This window comes from Anthonomus grandis, chromosome 14 (assembly GCF_022605725.1).
Source record: "Anthonomus grandis grandis chromosome 14, icAntGran1.3, whole genome shotgun sequence".
NCBI classification, from domain to species: domain Eukaryota; kingdom Metazoa; phylum Arthropoda; class Insecta; order Coleoptera; family Curculionidae; genus Anthonomus; species Anthonomus grandis.
The window spans coordinates 16,154,433-16,173,803 of NC_065559.1; the positions used below are offsets into that span (position 1 = coordinate 16,154,433).

The 19,371-nt window shown below is 33.5% G+C and overlaps 1 protein-coding gene across 1 annotated transcript in view; it reads right to left on the minus strand.

Annotated features, from left to right (window-relative positions):
- The window catches only part of LOC126744357 (cytokine-like nuclear factor N-PAC), a 127,327-nt gene that overhangs the window by 95,897 nt on the left and 12,059 nt on the right, over positions 1-19,371 (minus strand). The window contains exons 4-7 of the mRNA XM_050451731.1: positions 12,382-12,505; positions 12,167-12,262; positions 6,376-6,561; positions 6,170-6,304 (exon numbers count right to left, since the gene is read on the minus strand). Coding sequence (XP_050307688.1) covers positions 6,170-6,304; positions 6,376-6,561; positions 12,167-12,262; positions 12,382-12,505 — 541 coding nt within the window. The remainder of the gene's footprint in view (positions 1-6,169; positions 6,305-6,375; positions 6,562-12,166; positions 12,263-12,381; positions 12,506-19,371) is intronic.

Genomic DNA, 19,371 nt, shown 5'->3' on the forward strand with positions numbered 1-19,371 from the left:
ATTTTTTATACGGTCTTCACTGATCTTTCTTTAGCAGAAACCCATGCAGTGTTTTTATCATTTAACAAAATGAGTTTATTACGGTATATTAATGATTTTTGGTTTAATTATATATATAATAAACAAGTCAATAGTCAGACTCCTATTCAGATTTGTTGTGCACACATTATGAAAATGTTCTTAAATGTATCTAACAAAAATGTTAGTATAATATTTAAGTTTTGTTAAGGAAAACTTTTGCGACTGATTTTAATGTTGCAAATATTAAACATTTCGTGCAGTGGGTTAGGTATTTCGTAATATTATTAGATTCTAAATTTGATATTCTTACTCTTACCTTTGCTGAACAAAAGCTGTTGGAATTTAATCCTTTTTTAAATTGAAACGCCTATTCTTTCAAAATACTGATTTGGAAAAGAATTCTACAGAATCACAATTAGTTTCTTATGATTCTGTTGAATTTTTTTCCAAATTAGTATTTTGAAAACAAAAAACTAAAAATTTTTTTAAAAATCTTAATCTTTAATTGTCGAATATACCGGATTTGGTCTTTTCTTCTAACATAGTAAAAAAATTATAGTTTTTTAAAATACTTCGGCTTTTTCAAAAGGCATATACAGAAAGTATCTAAAGACATTGTAGTATCATTCCTCAAAAAATTATATTTTTTCACCCCTAGCAACGGTGTTTTTTTTTACCCTCCAATTGTCAAATAGACCGAATTTGGTCTCTTCTTTTAACATAGTAAAATAATTATAGTTTTTTAAAATTCGTCGGCTTTCTCAAACGGTATATCCAGTAAGTTAGTAGAGTAGAATATTGAGTTATCATTCCTAAAAAAGATCTTCAAATTTCGACCATAACAGCGGTGTTTTTTTTGCTTTTTAAATATTAAATAAGACGTTTAATATTTAAAAATAATTTTTTTCTGATTAAATTTTACATAATTTTTGTAATTGTGCCGACATAACAAAATCAGTAAAAAGGAATTTCTTGCGTTGAGAAAATGCATCTAATGGAAGTTATAATGCACGTAAGTTTTTGCATTTGTCAAGTACTACTATCAATTTTCATAAGCGCCGCTTCGACATCGCGCGCGTCGTCTGAGCTGCCTATCGCCGTTGCTGGTATTTCGTTGCTAACATTACTTCGGTCAGAACATTGACTTATACCTAATGACTGTTTTTGTTTTGATGAGTATGTACCACTATTAGTTTATTGTAGACAAAACTCTGTGTCTGGAGGGACTGCTGTTCTAATTAGGAGATGTATTCAAAACTTTTTCTGTACTGTTGAAAAGTTTGGTGATGCCTAAATTGAGCGGGTTTATGAGTGTTCCATGTGTTTTTGTTAATTGTTTAATATGTACATACGTTATTTGTATATTCCGCCCGCCCTCTGGGGATACCAGTGTGTTTCTTGACAGGTTAGATTGTCGTCTGTACCAGCTCCCTATTTACTCGCGTGTTATCTTAGCTGGAGATTTTAATACTAATTATTCAGAGGTTTCCTTACCGCAAAGAATTTCTCTTGATGGAATCACCATGCATGTTAATGCACTCACTAGTATTTTGTCCTCTATATCGACCACTATTGAGTATTTCTGCAGTAATTTGGACGGTGTTACCTGTTCAGTGCACTCAGTGGGTATATCGGATCATGAGGATGTGTATGTCCAATTCCCTGGTGATTTTAAAAACAAATCTGGCCGCCGCCTTGGAAGTTTTTAGTAAGAACGATTTGAATTTATTCTCTCAATCTCTTTCGTCTGTTAATTGGAATACAATTCAGGCTGCTCCACTACCATTTTCTTTCTTTTATTATACATTTCGTGATAAAATAAATATGTGCTTTCTCTTGTTAGACTTAAATCCAAGAGACGAAAACCATGGATCACCGCGGGACTAAAAACATCTGCCCAAAATTTGTGATTGTTAGCAAGGATTATCGAAAAATTTATAGCGCGTCTGATAAAAGTCAGAAAGGAACTGTATTGCAATGAGCGCTTAGACTCGGCCAGTAACAGACAGAAGGAAAGTTGGTCATTTATTAACGAATGCAGGCAGTCTGCTCGTCGGCGGTTGGTTGAACCAGACTTGGGGCCCGATGATTTCAATGACTATTTTTCTAATATTGCTGAGAAGTTATTGGCAGCAGTTCCCAGTGACGGCGATCCATTGCAGTATCTTAATCGAATTGCTATGAAGCAATCATTCTTCTTCCACCCTGTAGATGCCACCGAGGTCCATGAAACAATTCAGTGCTTGAAGAGTCATAGGTGCTCGGGTTCCGATGGTATCTTTTCACGTCTGCTGTCACGGTTTGGGCAATGAATCAGTCATTGCTTCAGGGCGAGTTCCCATCCTGTTTAAAGGAAGCTATGATTATCCCTCTTCATAAAGGTGGTAGCTTGGACCAACCCTCTAACTTCCGACCCATATCAATTTCGTCTAACCTCTCCAAGGTTCTTGAGCGGCTTGCAAAAAAGAGAATTGTCTCTTTTTTGAACATATACAATGTGCTGTCCCCTAATCAGTATGGATTTCAATCATCTAAGGGTACGAAACTATGAACTCCAAGGAGGCTGCAGCACCGGTGTTTTGTGATCTGTCCAAGGCTTTCGATTGATTTTTTCCATGATCCACACATGGAATACTGCTGTCAAAGCTTGATTTTTACGGATTTAGGGGAGTGGATTTGAGATGGTTGAAGTCATCTGGATTTTCTTCAGGGATAGCACACCTTAAATGTGGTACCTCAAGGGTCAGTGTTAGGTCCTATTTCATTTCTATTATACGTTAATGACTTAAGCTCTCTACCACTGCATGGATTAGTGGTTCAGTTTGCCGATAATACTACAATTCTGTGGCATAACAAAGATTAAAAAGTAGTTAGACCTCTCATAGTAGAGGACCTTCACAAAATTAAAAAGTGGTGCATTTGCAATCAGCTTGTATTCAATGTTGATAAGACTTTTATTCTGGGCGTTAAGTGTAATTTGTAGGGTTTTTTGTTTGATGAGCAGAGCCCACTACATGGTGGGGATTATTGTCGATTTCTGGGCCTCTTCATTGATGGAAGTTTAAGGTTTGACAACCATGTTTTGGGCCTCGCTGCTAAACTTTCTTTTGATTATTTTGCAGCCAGGGTTGCCAGGCATGAGTTGGGGAGGAGGAGGGTTGTTTGCTCGTTTAGTTTATTTCGTCTTAATAGACTCACATATCCGGTGTGGGTTGTCATTTTGGGGTTTGTGCTCCAAGGGACTCCTTAAAATCATTTTTACTATTCGGAAAAAAAGCATTAAGGTATCTGTGTGATTTTGGTCTCAGAGTCTCTTGCAAACCTCTTTTTGTAGCTGAAAGAATTTTAACAGTTTTCTCACTCTTTATATTGGAAACTGCTAGACTCAAACATAAGTTCGTTAGTGCACCAGTGCCAGTCATAATACTCGTCAAGTAAACAACTTATCTCTTCCAATCCCCACCTCCTCACTTACGAGAAACTCTTTATTAGTCGTAAAATATTTAATCATGTTCCTTTTTCGATTAGGACTGTTACAGACCTTAAAAAGTTTAGGAGGGAACTAAAGAAATTAATCTTACCAGAAGCTTACTGCACAATTAAAGAGTATTTTAACGGCTCATTTTAATATTTAAAATTAATTATATATCCGTATCAGATTTTTTTTTATTCTTGTTTTATGTTAGTTCTTGCCTTTTCTTTTTTTCTTTTTCTTAGTTTCTTCTTTAATGATATGAGATATGCTCCTATGTACAGCCAAATGGATTCTGTATTTTGTTTTAAGTTTAACCAAATAACTACTAGTATTATAAATTCTAGGATTAGGAAGATTTTATCACAAGTTAGTTAATAAAATACATTTTGACTTTGACATACCTGTAATGATTATTATATAAGGAAACATTGTTTTAGAGTTCTCCAGGCAAATATTTTCTTGCACAACCAATTTTACTGATATTACATATGCATATTCGCATCTCATTTTTGATGCCTCTTAGAAATAGTAAGGATTTTGGATGTGTAAAAAGAATTTCTTAAAATTAATATTAAAAAAAAATGGCAATTTTTTCCCTCAATTCTGCCCTACATTTATGATATACAGGTTGTCTGCGAAAGGTTGGGAAATCTCGAAAATGGAGATACTACAGAACAAAATATGGGAATTGACCCAAACATATCTGAGTCCAAAAGTTAATATTTTAGGAGATACAGGGCGTCAAAGTTACAATTTCATTTTCTATTTTTCCTTATTGCTTGAGAAGCATTTCAGATTCATCAAAACTTTTGTGATAGCCTTACCGAAAAATCTTATTTTCTCCTATTTCTGCAACAATAAAGGTCTACTAGAAGTGCCTATAGTTTTAGAGATATTTGTTTCTAAAATTTTCAATGTATTATGTGTACAATGATAAAATATTTTTATAACATAACAATCAACTTGCTTTGGATAATATCTGAGTAGTGTTGCTATGGTTTTTAATGTTGGTCATAACTTAGAATAATAATAGTATCATAGGTATTAATGCTTACATCATGGAGTACACATTTGTTGAATATTCTGATATGCATCCGTACATTAAATGTACGGATTGAAAAGATGTAATGCTTTGCTTACAAGATTGTACTCTGATAGAGTCTCTAATAGACACCTTCAAATTAAAAGACTTTCCAACGTATCGCTTAACGGTTTCGAGAAACTACTAAGAAATGATTATAGCCTTATGTTGAGTCAAGTTTTGAATAGTAAAAACGATTAGGATTTTAGGTAGTTTTGCTCAAATATGGGTCGACATAAGAAAAAAATCTTGATCAGTTGTTGTATACAGGGTAGCATAAAAAAACCGAAATAGAAGTTTGGCCATAAAAAGTAACAAATCCTTGTTTTTCATATAGAAACCCTTCCTATAACGAGATTTATGCCAAAATCTGAAATGCTATTTAAGCAATAGGGAAAAATAGAAAATAAAATTGTAACTTTGACACCCTGTATCTCGCAAACTATCAACTTCTATATCAACATCTAATTTCCTTACTAATATTTGAATCCGAATGAATGATTTTTAATGGTGTGGTTTTTAAAACATTCCTCTTTATTTTTCTTTTAAAAATTCCAGATTTTTTGTTTTCCAAACAGAAATTCTAGCCATTTTGAAAACAAACAATTATAAAAAGTATTGGCTTGCAAAAAGCAAAGCATATTCTATTCTAGTAGTCATGCTAAATTAATTTCAAGTGTAGTCTTAAAAAAGTCTTATATAATCTTTTTAAAAAACAACTTATAAATCCTATATGAATACCATAAGATAGGGGTCATTAGAAGGGTAAACCTCCCTGAGTACTCCCCTAAAATTGGATTTACATAATTTTGGAAACGGAAAATGAAAAGAGCTCCCAAAAAACGAGGATTTGCGAATTTTCATCGATTTCCATCAATCAATTTGCGCGGGCTGTAGCTCTGAATGCTAAAATGTTCCCCATTTTAGGACACATTAATAGAAAAAGAAAGACTTATTTTGACACCATTAATACGCTCTGAAAAAATGTGCGCCGAGTTTTGTGTATGTATTTTATAGATATGTTTTGAAACAATTGTACAGCTACTAAATAATAAATTGTGCTTAACACAATATAGTTATATAAGATTGTTTAATAAATGCTTTATGCCAAATTGCTTATTGCATTATAAATATATTTCATTAAATTGTCACATAGTTATCTATAAAAAAATCTTAAGAGTTATCTTTGTTATAAAGTTCTTTATAAGACAACATTATTTTAATTAAAGCCGCTAAATAATATTTTATTCTTTAATACACCCTTAATATAACTAATATAAAATAATTTTGATTTGTGGTAGACTTTGTGTGCTGCTTCGGATACAATTATCGTATCGGCAACTCAGCGAAAAATTCGACGGGTCCAAAGTCAAGTTTTCAGAATATGATTTTTTTGGCCAGTTATAAAGCCAGTTATATCTCCCACGTATCATATTTTTACAAGAATAATACGAAACATTTTTTTTATAGAATTTAAATTTAATTTTCAAATTCTATCTTTAACATATATCGCGTTTTCGTTTTAAGCCACAACAAAGACGCACTAAAAATGTTATAAAAATTCCTAATAAAAATTGAAATTAAAAACTTACCTTTGTGTCATCACGACTCCAAAGATAAACAGTATGCCCCGCGTTGATTACGTTGCTAATGATTCCTTGGCTCATAACACCGACTCCCAAAAAACCCACAGTCAAATTTTTGTCTGTGGTCTCCTCATCTAAATCCTAATTATTAAAAATGAATTTAAAAAATATTAATGCAAGGAAAGTCGTTTAAAAAAAGCCTAAAAACCAACCTCAGATTCTTCATCGACGTCAACATCTGACGCTGGAGTCAAGCGGCCTTGACCGTCTCTCAGTTTGTCGGCTACGAAGGACATCTTGTAGCTTTTAGCCCCATTTTCCGATGGCTCTGAATTTACTTTTTTAGGTGCTTTTGTTGCCCTGCTGGTTGATGCTAAGCCCTCATTTTTCCTTTTGACCTAAAATAATAATTATGAATACCTCTGTACATCTCTAAGCAGTAGACACGCGCAAATTTGCTCCTAAATTTGTCATGTTTATAATGGTTATTTCTGCGTCAATAAGTTTTATTTTATATGTCTCATATAATAGTGAATGCACTAAGGAAGAAAAAGGTAGTTTATTTGGCTCACCACGTGATTTTTGTAACCTTACTGTCCGCCGAAATTGTGCAGGCGAGAAAACAAGATTATTGGCTAAAGAAGTTAAAGTAATTCTTTAATCTTCACAATCCTTCTTTACTGCTGCAATGCACTGACGCCTTCATTAGCATTAACTTTTTGGAGCTAAACAAGGACATGGAAAGTCAGTTAAGTAAGATGAAATCTATGGAATCCGACATCAATACCCTAGAACTATAAATAGAACTTCAGAAGCATACATCTGAGCAAACTCAACCAAAGGTTAGTCCTAATACATCAGATAAAACCACTGATGCTAGTAATTTGTTGAATGGAATAAAAACCACTATCTCTAGGACACTAAATTAATAAAGCAATCAACGAATTGCAAATTCAAACTTTGGTCTAAGAAGTTAGGATGCTCTAAGACCAGGAACCTACTAAGGGTACTCAAAACAAAGAAGAAATGTCTGATGGGCCTGTTCTGTTACTACCTTTTGTACCTAATCTGGAAAAGGAAAGAATATTAAGCAGTGGTTTATCAAATAATAATAAAGCTCAGAAACAGAAATCTCCAATGAAAGTTTAGTTGGCGTTCCTGTAAAGTTATGGTTTCACATGAGCTCTGTTAATAAAACTGCTGCAAGCAAGACCATTATTGAATCATATTAAATCAAAGATACAACCTCTAAGGGAAGACGAATTGATTGAAATTCTCCTCCTCTTGTATTAACAAGAGGGCATACTTCCTCATTTAAAGTAGGCACAGAGGAGAAACATGCTGATCTGATTTCAGCTGATAAATTTTGGTCTAATAATATAATAATATGTAAAAAAATTATTTTTGATAATAATAGAATCCCACGGCCTGATAATAAACCTGAACAAAATATTTACAACAACAGCAACAAGTATTCTTGAAACATTCCATTACTTAATTTGTTTCAAATAATCAGATTTCCAATGTGAGAGGCGTTTTTTTGGGACTTACACTCGCTGAAATGAGAAAGATACCGCAGCTACTGACCTTTTAATCAAATGTGAAAGCCAGCATCGTGCTCTGTTAATAGAATTATGTTCCTCAAAAACCCATGAAATAGAGTATGAAGATGTCATTTATAACTTTAGGGCATGTAATTACAATGAAATTAATGGGTACTTGATTTGCACAAACTGGGATCTGTTCTTAGTACGTGACATTAATGCTGATGTCTTAACCTTTAATGCCATATTGAGGGAGATCATTGAGCTCTGTGTTCCCAAGTTTAAAAAATTAAAATAACTTCAAATTTCCATACTGGTTTGACACTAAACTGAAAAATAATGTACTAAACAAAAAATATCAATAAAGTGGGTCTTTTGAGGATTGCCACAATTTTAGCTCTCTAAAAGTTCTACGCAAAGCCAAGGCTAATACTTTATGTTAAAGAGATATTAAAAATATTGAAGATAACATTAAAAGTAACCCTAATACATTCTGGAAATATGTAAATTCCAAAGTGATATCCCTGCTGTGATGACAAAATTGCGTCTCACGGAAATGGGACCTCAAAATTCGCTGACCACTTCCCAAGTGGTCATAAAAACATTCAAGATAGAAAATAAACTGTTCTTATACCTGACAATGTTAGAAACATTGTCCATACTCCTGATTTAAATCTAAAAATATTTAATATTTTTGAAAAACTTGTCTCTATTGGCATTTTTAAGGACCAGGTCCTGATGATATTACTCCTTTCTTCATTAGAAATTGCTCGTTTGCTGTGAGACCTTTGTGGAATCTGTTTAATAGGTCTTTGACTATCTGAAAACTACCGTTCAATTTTCTCTTGTCACAGATTATTTAAGTAACAGCTTCAAAAATGTGATTACAACTAAACAACATGGATTTCTTGAGAGTAGATCTATTGCAACCAATATTTTGCTTTATCAGGACGCACTGTTGAATGCCTTGGAGAGGGGTATCTTGTTAAATCAATAAACACTGACTTCCTCAAGGCACTTTGATAAGGCTAATACCACCTTGCTGTGCCTTAAACTAAGGGAGTATGGTGTTAAAGGATCACGTTGCAATGGATAAAATCCTATCTAACAATAGGACCAATTTGTTAGCTTTAAATCGTATCAATAATCGTCACCTTTCTAATGCTTTATCTGGAGTTCCACAAGGTGGGTACCTAGTTCCACTACTTTTCAATATTTTCATCAATGACAAAACACAATGTTTTCATTACTCCTAATGTCTGTTATACGCCGATAACCTAAAGATCTTTATTACCATAGCCCTGACGCAGTAGAAAATGTTCAAAATGACATCAAAAGATTTAATCAATGTTGTGATGCAAATTATATGTTTCTTAACATTTAAAAATATTAAGAAACTATTATATTCACTTTTCGAGAAAAAAACCTAGTCTTAAACTCCTAAAAGATTGATTAATATATTGTAAAGAAAACCAATATGGTTAGAGATCTTGGAGTCTAGAGATGTTTTAACTACCATATTGAGTATTACTGTAACAAATCATATAAGATGCTTGGCTTTTTAAAAGGCTTATCAACAACACTATTGAATCACCAGATATGTTATCCCCTTTAAACCTCTATAACCCTGTGGTTAATCTCAAAGAAAATAACACTTTTTACTCAATTTCATCCAACCTTGAATAGTCAACTATCTCCTCTTAATCAAATGATGTCACTTCCAATCAATCCAAATCAATCGAAACTTGATAAATTATTATATTAGGTTTAGGTAACTATTTAAGTTTGTCTGAAATCGTATTTTATTTTTTATTTTTTTAATCTTATTGTTAGCTTTTTATTTTGCTCTATAATTTTATAGTGCTTTAAATATATAAAAATTGTAAGAAATAGCCTGGAAATTATATTTTTATATACGTAGGGTATCCCGTCACTTCACAGAATAAATACACTAAACTTCATTTTATTGAGGCGAAGTTTAGCAGATCATGTATAATATAATAAATAGTTAAGTGCGATTTCAATTTATCGTTAACGATGATGAATATTGTATTCATTATATATCTTCTTAAATAATCAGAGAATTCAAATAAATAATCAAACTTACTCAATTCAAAAGTTGTATTACCATTCAGAGAAATACAAACAATTACACAAATAATATGCTTTTAAAGATTGAACTATAATTAACCACTATTTATCATGAATAAATATACTTTTCTGGTAATCGGAGTGTACTGCGATTTTTTAAAACCGATACCCATGCGACTTAGCGCATGTGTGGTACAACCCGTGTAAAGACAAAATAACAGCATATGTGCATTATAGCTTAAAATAACTTAATAGACAATAGGTAAACTGTAGGTAGGAATCAGTGCAAAGGCAAGCTAGAACCATAGTAGAGGAAAGAGGCAAGATGAAAACTGACATATTAATAATTTAAGTTTAAACAAGCTATCAGGAAATCAGGAATCAGTTAAGCAGGTCTATGATAGGTGAACCCTCCAAATAACATATAACTGCAGCAAGTTGTGCATTTAAGACATGATTTTCTACACAAACTTGTAAACCATTTCAATAGCATTATACATAAAAAAGGTTTGGTTCATTAATACAGCATATCCTTAAGTTAAAGGAATAAATTACTGATTAAAGGCCTGTTAAATAAAAAAAATAAAAAAAAAAAAAAATTATAATGAGGGATGGGGAATAACAAGAAGGAAAAAGGAGAGTAAGGTTATGGGGAGTGAGGGTTAGAAAGTGGGTACAAGGGAACCAATGGAAGGAGGGAGACTTACTATAGGCTATAGAGACAGCTCAGGGGATCTTCTCAAAGGGAAGCCGACTAGCACTAACCACTTTGGTAGAGTGGCGTGGATTCAACAAGAGATCAATAAAATATAAGCGCCTACTGTTTTATCCCAGATGGATAATAAAATCCCGATGACCAAGAAAACAGGAAATTACTAAAAGCACTATACCTATAAACCTGAAAGAAAATCTCACAAGGAAGAACAGACAGTTTTAAGTGAATCTATATTAAAAGAAAAATTAATAATCAAACTTATTATTTTAAAAACAAGTTATGCTGCCCTTCCTAAATATAGTATTTATATCAAGACTAAAATCTTATATTATGTTGTTTGGGGCTAAAAGTTCGCATGAGTACCTTCGAAATAGGCCTATTTATCCAGTTTACAAGATCTATCCGGTCTATTTCAATAAAATAACTAATATGTACCTAGTTATTATGAAACTATTCAAAACAATGGTGTGGTAGTAAAATCTAATGATAAGAGTGGTAACAATGTAATTTTGAGGTTAGTATTTAGTCTAATATACTACAGTAAAGCTAATGAATGTTGACAGGACTTTGGTTTACTGGTTAGGTTATTTTACTGACTGCATGGTTCACTAAACGTCACAAACATTGATCAAACCTGGCTCCAAAAGGGTTGCATGATTGCGATGGGGGACCTGGGTGGATCGGTTTAACAGTGAATGTCAATGTAGATGTTGTGGACGTTATTGGAGTAGATGAGTGGAGATTTCTACCTCTTATAATCGTGGATAAAGACCATACTGGGGGGATAAAAGAAAAAAGCCTGAAAGTGGAAGAATACCCAGATTGAGGAATCGCCAATAGAGTAAGTAGATATAAGCATTGATGGTTAAACTTAACGGTATGCGTGAGTCTACTTATATAAAATTACATGTGTAATATGTAGATTATCATAAACCAAGATGTCAAATCAAAATATTAGGACTTACCAATGGAATTGGCCTTTTCTCGGGAACACAAAACTGGACACTTAAACAAAGAACCTTGAAAAAGTTGGGATTTAACTACACCACTTATAATCCTGCACTATTGCAGTATGGCATTTAGTATCCACAAACTAAAATACCCAAAAGGTGAGTTTTCAACTTTTCATGGGAGTAAAATCGGCAAAAATACCAAGAAACAACCTTCTTCAAAGGCTTGTTCTTCAAGACTCCTATAGGTCAAAGATTTTCGCGCCAGAAATGGTTTTAGTAGGGATATAGGAGAATGAGCTGGGATCTTATTGGCTAGGATATGACTTCTGACATTAGTGAAATCAAAACAATTAAAAAAAATTAATGTTATGATTAATAATTTGAGTTTCATCATAAGGGTTGAAAATTATTGATATCAAAAATAGAATTAATACTGAAATGATAACTGTTTATTTTTTAATTTTAGCATCAGAATAACTTAGAAATTGCCTCTTAAAGTTCTATAATCGAGCTATGCTTTCGCTAACATTTTAGATTCATTTTATCTTCTTATTCTTTATGTATCTGACGAAAATAAACTGTAACAGGCCTGTATTAACTATAACAAAAAAGTTTTTTGGTTTATTTAATCGGCGTGAAAGAATGCAAAGAGGTAGCAAATTAAGGTACTATAAAAAAATGATATGCCTATTTTACTCACCTGTCGGCTCCTCCTATTACCTTCGGACTTGGCCTCATCGGATTCTGCTTTTTCAAATTCATATTCTGGTTCCCCTTCACTGTCTTTGCCAAGTGACTAATGAATATAAAAAAACACTTATTAGGAAATCAAGAAAATTATAGAAAACTTAGCATTTCTTATGAGCCGTTAATGAATTTATTTCTATTTTTATATAGATACACATAAATAGTTACTTTTTTATATTCAGCTTCAATTTGCTCAACCCCCTGCTTAAAGTCAGCTCTGTTGGAAGCATCCTCAAGTTGGCTCCTTGTTTCATGATCATATTTTGTTATAGCACTGTTTGCAACCCATCCACTAAAAATAAAAATGTATAGAATTTTAATCTCAATGTTACAAACTGCCATATGTGAAACCGGTAGTTATATAATATAGAATTGTATGTACTATAAAAATTTAAAACAAAATGCAAACCTTTGTTAAAATGTACCCTACATTTTTTAAATACTTTAAAAAAAAAGGGTTAATAGGATCTTAATAGGAAATTTTAGGGAATTAAACAGAATTATGAAAAATTTTGTGTTAAAGTGTTAAGTTTGCTTTATATGTTTTATTGATGCTTTCAAATAATTATCTATTAAAATAGTACAAGCGAAAACAGTTCAATTGAAATTATAAAATGTCGTAAAAGCGTTTGCAGGTGCACATTTTAAGAGAACCGCGACATTGTAAAGAATTTTCCAGATTGACGGTTTGCTAAACACTTCAGGCACTGTTTCTACACTTTCCATTTACCTTTTCTTACTAAACAGTGTGTAGAGCGAAGTTTGTTTCATGCACAATAAAACTTTTCATCACGTAGAAGTAAACTCTGGTTTATTGTAGATGGTATACCTTCAGCATTTTTGAATATGATATACTGATGAAACTTTCTTCGTGTATTAAAGAATTATTTTTTCAATTTTATTTCAAAGCGATTTTACAACGATATTACAAGATAATTTCATTATGTGTATACGAAAAATATTTAAAAAATTCAATATTCCAAAATACAATACTCATGAAAGCAACGGCCAATGGCTTCATTTAACTGCCGTAATAACTGAAGTTGATGTGGAAAGCTACATATAGAATATATACTATATAATACCATATAGAATATTGGTATTATTATCTGAGATTAATGTACACACAAATTCACCTAATTAACGCAGTTTTTTTTTAAAGGTAACGTCCCGCGGGAAAAAGAGAACCTGTCATCTTGGTACTGATTAAAGATCGTTTGGCGTTATATAAAATGTATGTGTAAATTGAATTAAAAATATTGAGAATTTAAGTATTTTTTTAAGTTTTTAACTCTAATGTTTAAATTTTGTTTAATTTTTATTGGTTTTGCAATTTCTATCTTTATTCTAAATTCGTCTTGCTGATCGCTTGCTAAGTATTTCATTGCATTGCAGCTGAAATAATACTTATTTTGTTTTAGGCAAGATTTTTGGACGAAATGAGTAATTACGACCTTTAGAAAGAACAAGTTTTTCTATTTTGAGATAACTTTATATCATACATATTAAAAAGCGACTTTTATATTTTTTTAGTTAATTTTGAAACAGTTTATCAAAGTCAAACAAGTCTCAATTAAAAAAAAAATCTTTGATTAACCATTTTTGGAAAACATAGATAAGTAATTGTATATATTTTAGTTAACTTGATATCGGCTGCTAATAGGCTTCTGAAAGATGTAAGTCATAAAATGTAATGATGAACTATTTTTCTGGGATTACTTAATTAAAACTTTCAACGCATTCAAGGCACCCTATTTTAAAATTTAAAAAAAAAAGATTTTTTCTATGAGTACAAAAAGTAGAAAATACAGTATCATTGTTTTCAGAATATTATTTTTTATCGAAATAAGTAATATACCAAGTGTCCCATTTAAAATAAAAAAGTTAGTGTCACACCCTGTTAAACCGGAAGTGATGAAAAACAATAGAATATGTCAAAAGATGCTCTGATAACTATTCTATTCATATACAAAATTTTATTTGTTTATCTTGAAAAGTAAAAAAGTTATTAAGCGTTCCATTTTTTCTGTCTCACCCGGTATACTCTGATACCGAGCCTTGTGCGAGATTCTTTTTGTCTGTATTAATAAACAATAAATCTCGGCAGTTTGATGACATTTCGGTCAAGTTATTTATGAAAATTGCAGATTTTGTATTGGTTGACGTGATTATGATTTCGCGCAATAGAAATGATATGCGCATTCCACTGCATAACTCAGCGTACTATGAAAGGGATCCTCATTATATGGCCATCGGGACTTATAGAATGCTACATGTTGATATTTGACGCATTGCATCTCTAGTCCAATTTTCTAAAGCCGATTTAGCTTTATATTTTATTTATTTAAACCTTTATTTCTAATAGGCAACTTGCCCATGAAATTGTTTAAATCTTAACTGAAACAATATTTAATAACTAACAAAAACAACCAAAACCATCAATTCAACCAAATCCATTACAAGTCAACCAAATCCAAGTTTATCCACTAAACCAAAAATACAAAATTATACGCAAAGGATGTAGATTAAAGCGACCCAGTAGTTAGCGCTAGTCAACACCTCTCACAGGATATATATCATCAGGCTGTACTTAGCAAACCTGCGCTGAACAGACTCAATCAAATTAATGTGGCACTGATAAATTAGATTCTACATGATGCAGCCATATTCCAATGTTGACCTGATAAAGAAGCTAAAAAGCGGTTTCATCTTTGCACTGATTCTTCCGGTCTAGCAACGAAGGCTCTTGCCGGTCTTTTGATTGATCCTTTCGTCGAGATTAGGCGCCATCTTTTTATGATTCTGGGTCGCATCTAGGTGCTTGGACTTTTGACTTGCTCGGAGTATAGGAACCGACTGGTCGGGATAAGTTTGGTTGCATGTATTTATGAGGTCTGGGTGTGATGGTATTGGACGCGAGCCTGTGGAGCAGACCACGCCCCCTCAGATTGCGGAACTTTTAGCTAGCGAGAAAAGGTCGGGCGGAGGTGTGAACGTAACCGGTCCTTTACGGTGTTTTTTGGTGATAAATTAGGTTTTTGGCGGTTGGATTGAGTTTTGTATGAGGTTTATTTTTGTGTGGTTATTAAGGATGGGAATTGGGATTTAGACATGTTAGGAAGGAAACGAACGGACACTGCGAGAACCTAGACCTCGACTCCCAGCAATAGTTTGATCGCCGGGTTGGAGTTTAATTTCTCCAGTTTTGCCATTAAGTTATCGATTTTTTTTCCAGGATCCCGTCGGGCAAACTTAAGAGATTTAGGAGATTTGTGTTTGTAATTGATAGCTCGGGCCGTTTCTTGTGCGATGATGTATTGCCATCCTTTGGCTCCGCCCTCCTGTTATTAGAGTTCGAGTCGGTCGTTCTCGAGGTCTCAGCGAAGCTTTTTTTTGGTTGTTTGTGTTTTTTTATATTTGGGTTTTTTGGGCAGCGCCAATAGCTCGCCGGATGGTCACCGCCGTAATTGCAACACTCAGCCGGGATTGCTCTGTTTTTTACACATTCTGAATAGAAATGTTCGCCCTTGCACTTGTGACAACGCGGCTCTGCGTTGCAATTACTCAGGACATGACCATATGCCTGAGTCTGAGTCCTTAAGCGCTCAACGCGGACCCTAATCTTTAAAATGTTATCAATTTCAAACATATTCTCCTGTTTTTTGGGGACGAGGAATCTGATGAGGTCTGTGGGTCTTCGTCGGCCTGGGCCGGTTTTAAACCAGCCCAGTTCCTCCGGCTCAAACCCCATCGCTCTTGTTGCAGTATATCAAAAAATGTTTCACCGTAATATATGTAGCGCCATCTATACATTTATAGGTACATGTGCCCATGACATCACTTTTGTTGTTTGCACGGTTGTCGACCTCCTAACTTTATGTATTAAAGAAGTTGTTAGTAGTACGTATTAAAACTCTAAACCGGAAGCGTTGCTTTTATTTTGCTATTCCCAAATCCACAAATTTCAACAGCTCTCAGCTCCTCCTCGACCTCTTCTAGCTTAAAGTTTTGGTCAAGTCCTCTCAATATCACGTTCAGTTTCCTGTCCTTCTCCAGGAAAAAGGAATGGAATTCCATTCGCTCCCCCTTCAGAAGTCCTGTTAGTGCCCGGTGGTCGTTAGGAGTTTTGGGGAAGAGTGCTAATCCCAATCTGTCTTTCTGCACTTTTACGATGTTTTTTTTTTCACAAAATAACTTGCATTTTGCGGCCCAGTTTTTTGTGTCTCTTATCACTACTTTTGGGACTTTGTTAATATTTGTGATGGGATCAGTGCTCCTCCCTTTGCCCGCTAGGGAAAGGTCGTTTAAGGGCATGTACAGTGTTTTTTTTTTAATATTTTGGTGTAGGATTTTCGGTGGAGTTTTGGATTTGGCTGACGATGTTGAGGGGACTGGCTCCCTGTTTATTGTTATTTCAGGGTGAACCAGTTCCGAGGCCGGCTCACCTCCGTCTTGTGAGGGCGGAGACAGGCCCGCGTCTTCCCTGGCTCTTTTATTTTTACGCTCCTTTTGATTTTCATCCCTAGCCAGACCCCCCTGTACTGCCAGTTTCTCTTTGAGTTCGGAATTTTTGATGGTAAGGGTTTTGTTTTAAGTCAACACCTCCCCGAGTTTACATTTCAAGTCCGAGATCTGCCCATTGAGAGATTGGTTTTCAGAGATTAACTTATTTATCTTTTGTTCAAACAATTGTACTCTCTCGATGATCTGGGAGTTTCTAAGTTTAATCTCATACATTTCGTTTGCGATTCTCTCAATTTGCAAATCTCGTTTCCGAATTTTCTCCTCGAGTTTGCGTACTTTTTCCTCGCTTTACCTAATTTCCGCACTCTGGGATGGCGCTTTGCCAGCTCCCAGGTCGGGGTTTGCAGTGGTTTTGAGTGATTTTGCTAGTCTAGGATCAGTACGGGATTTGGTATGGGGTTTAAGGAACTTAGAGGAGTCGTCCGAAGTCTTACCCCGCTCTCTCTCTTGTCTGCTTGTCGTTCTCTTGTAGTCTTCGCTTTTGGTGGATCTATCCGTTGAATATCCATCGGACACGTCCATTCTTTGCTTGTCCTCTGTTTTTTTTCGGCGATAGTTGTGCCCCCCACTGACGATGGGGGGCGAGTCGACGTTTTTCTCCGCCGTTGTTACTTTGGAGTCTTCTCTGATTGATGAAATTGGGTGTATCGCTGTGTATTCAATGGATGACTTTTAAACTGACGTGCTCTTATGGCAATCGAATAAATAATAGGAATAAATGAAAACGAATAAAGCGGTTTAAATGTAGACTCCGCAGTAAGGCTCTGAGAGTTTTTGACATCACAACACTATTCAAATGTGGTATAAAGGTAAATTCGAAATCAAGGGTGTTACCAAGATCTGACTAAGCCTGCAAAAAATGGTATCGTTGATTGAGTAGATCGAGTAGTAAGTGATGGGGATCTTTATCTTAAATAACTGACCACGCTACACTTCCAGTCTATGGCGGTTAAGTGAGATGACTAAATCGTTTATAAACAAAATAAATAAAAAACGAACCCAGATTTCAACCTTGCGGAACGCCCGAGGTAGCATTAAAGAATTTAATGCTACCTCGTTAAAGAACTGGGCTGAGGCAAACATGAATCTAACCATGAACAAGGAGAAACTTAATGTTGTAACTGAATACAAAAATTTGGATATTCTCATGGACACAAATCTTCGTTTTCGAAACCACGTAGCAAACATACTTAAGAAAAGTTATATTTTACTCAGAAATCTATACAAAAATAAATATATTTTAAATTTTGATTTAAAATTTGATTTTGACTTTGTGAATCTCTGGTACTTTCAGAGGGTAATTATTGCGATTATGTGTTCATGCCTTTTCATGCCTTTCTTGCATATCGCGTGTCAGTATAAGCTGCAAAAAGTGCAAAACTCATGCATGCGATTTATTTATAATTTAAAGAGAAGGGATCATGTTAGCCATAAGCTCTCTGAGTTGAAGTGGTTAATCATGTTAAAAAGAACTAAATTACATTTTTCTTGTTTTCTCTTTAAAGTGGTCTGGATCTCCCAAGTATATTAGAAGTAAGCTGGTTCGACGTACCGTTGAATGGTACATGTCCGTGATACTCTCTATCGGTTAAACTTTTAAACATAAAATATAATCATAAAACAGCCCTTTTTCAGCGATCTTTCTCATACTTGGCTCCAAAACTTTTATCGGAATTGCTTGGCAGATGGGATAGTGTTAGTTTTATGACATTTAAGACTAATTTTAAAGAATATTTGTTAAATGGTGATTAAATAAGCTACCCTCCTAGATTGTATTACAGGCGTTCTTTAATGTTCTTTCTAAAATAGGTTAATTTTATGCGCTTTGAGATACTTATTTTATTTTATTTGAACATTTTAATTGTATTATTGTGTAGACCATCGTTTTGTAATATTCTAATTATTCTTATTATATTTTGTAATATTCTAAGTATTGGTGTATTTATATATTTAAATTTATTTTTTCTTCTTTTGCTTCGTTATTAAATTATGTTTATTAATATTATGTAACTCTCAATTGTAATATGTATGCTCGGTTAACCAAACAACTCTGCTGAGATTCGCCGAGTTAAAAATAAAGACTTTTTATTATTATTATTATACAGAATCAGAATATTACAGAAACCCTGATGTCTAGACCACTACTTTGTTAAATCCGGAAATTCTGAAAATATTAAAGCTTATTTGTTAAATTACAAAATAACGGATCATTATCCAACTATCATTGAAATAGGAGATCAGAACAATTTATGTAGAAATTGTCCAAATAAAATCATTAAAGAATACATTAATTATGGAAAATTGATACAAGACTCCTTTTTAATAGACTGGAATTATTTTTACTCTTGTAAGGACTTAGATGAAATGACGAACATTTTTATAAATAACATAACAAAAATCATGCAAAAAAATACAAAAAACGTTAAAATAAACAAACAAAAAAATTCCAAGGAAGGGTTGGTGATTAGTCCAAGCCTACTAAATGCTATTAATAGTAAAAATGTACTACATCAAGAATTAAAAAAATCTCCTAATAATTTAACTCTAAAACAAAATTACAACATGTATAAAAGAAGTCTTGCAAAATCGATCGCCGCCTCAAAAAAACAATATTTTGAAAAATTACTAAGTAAC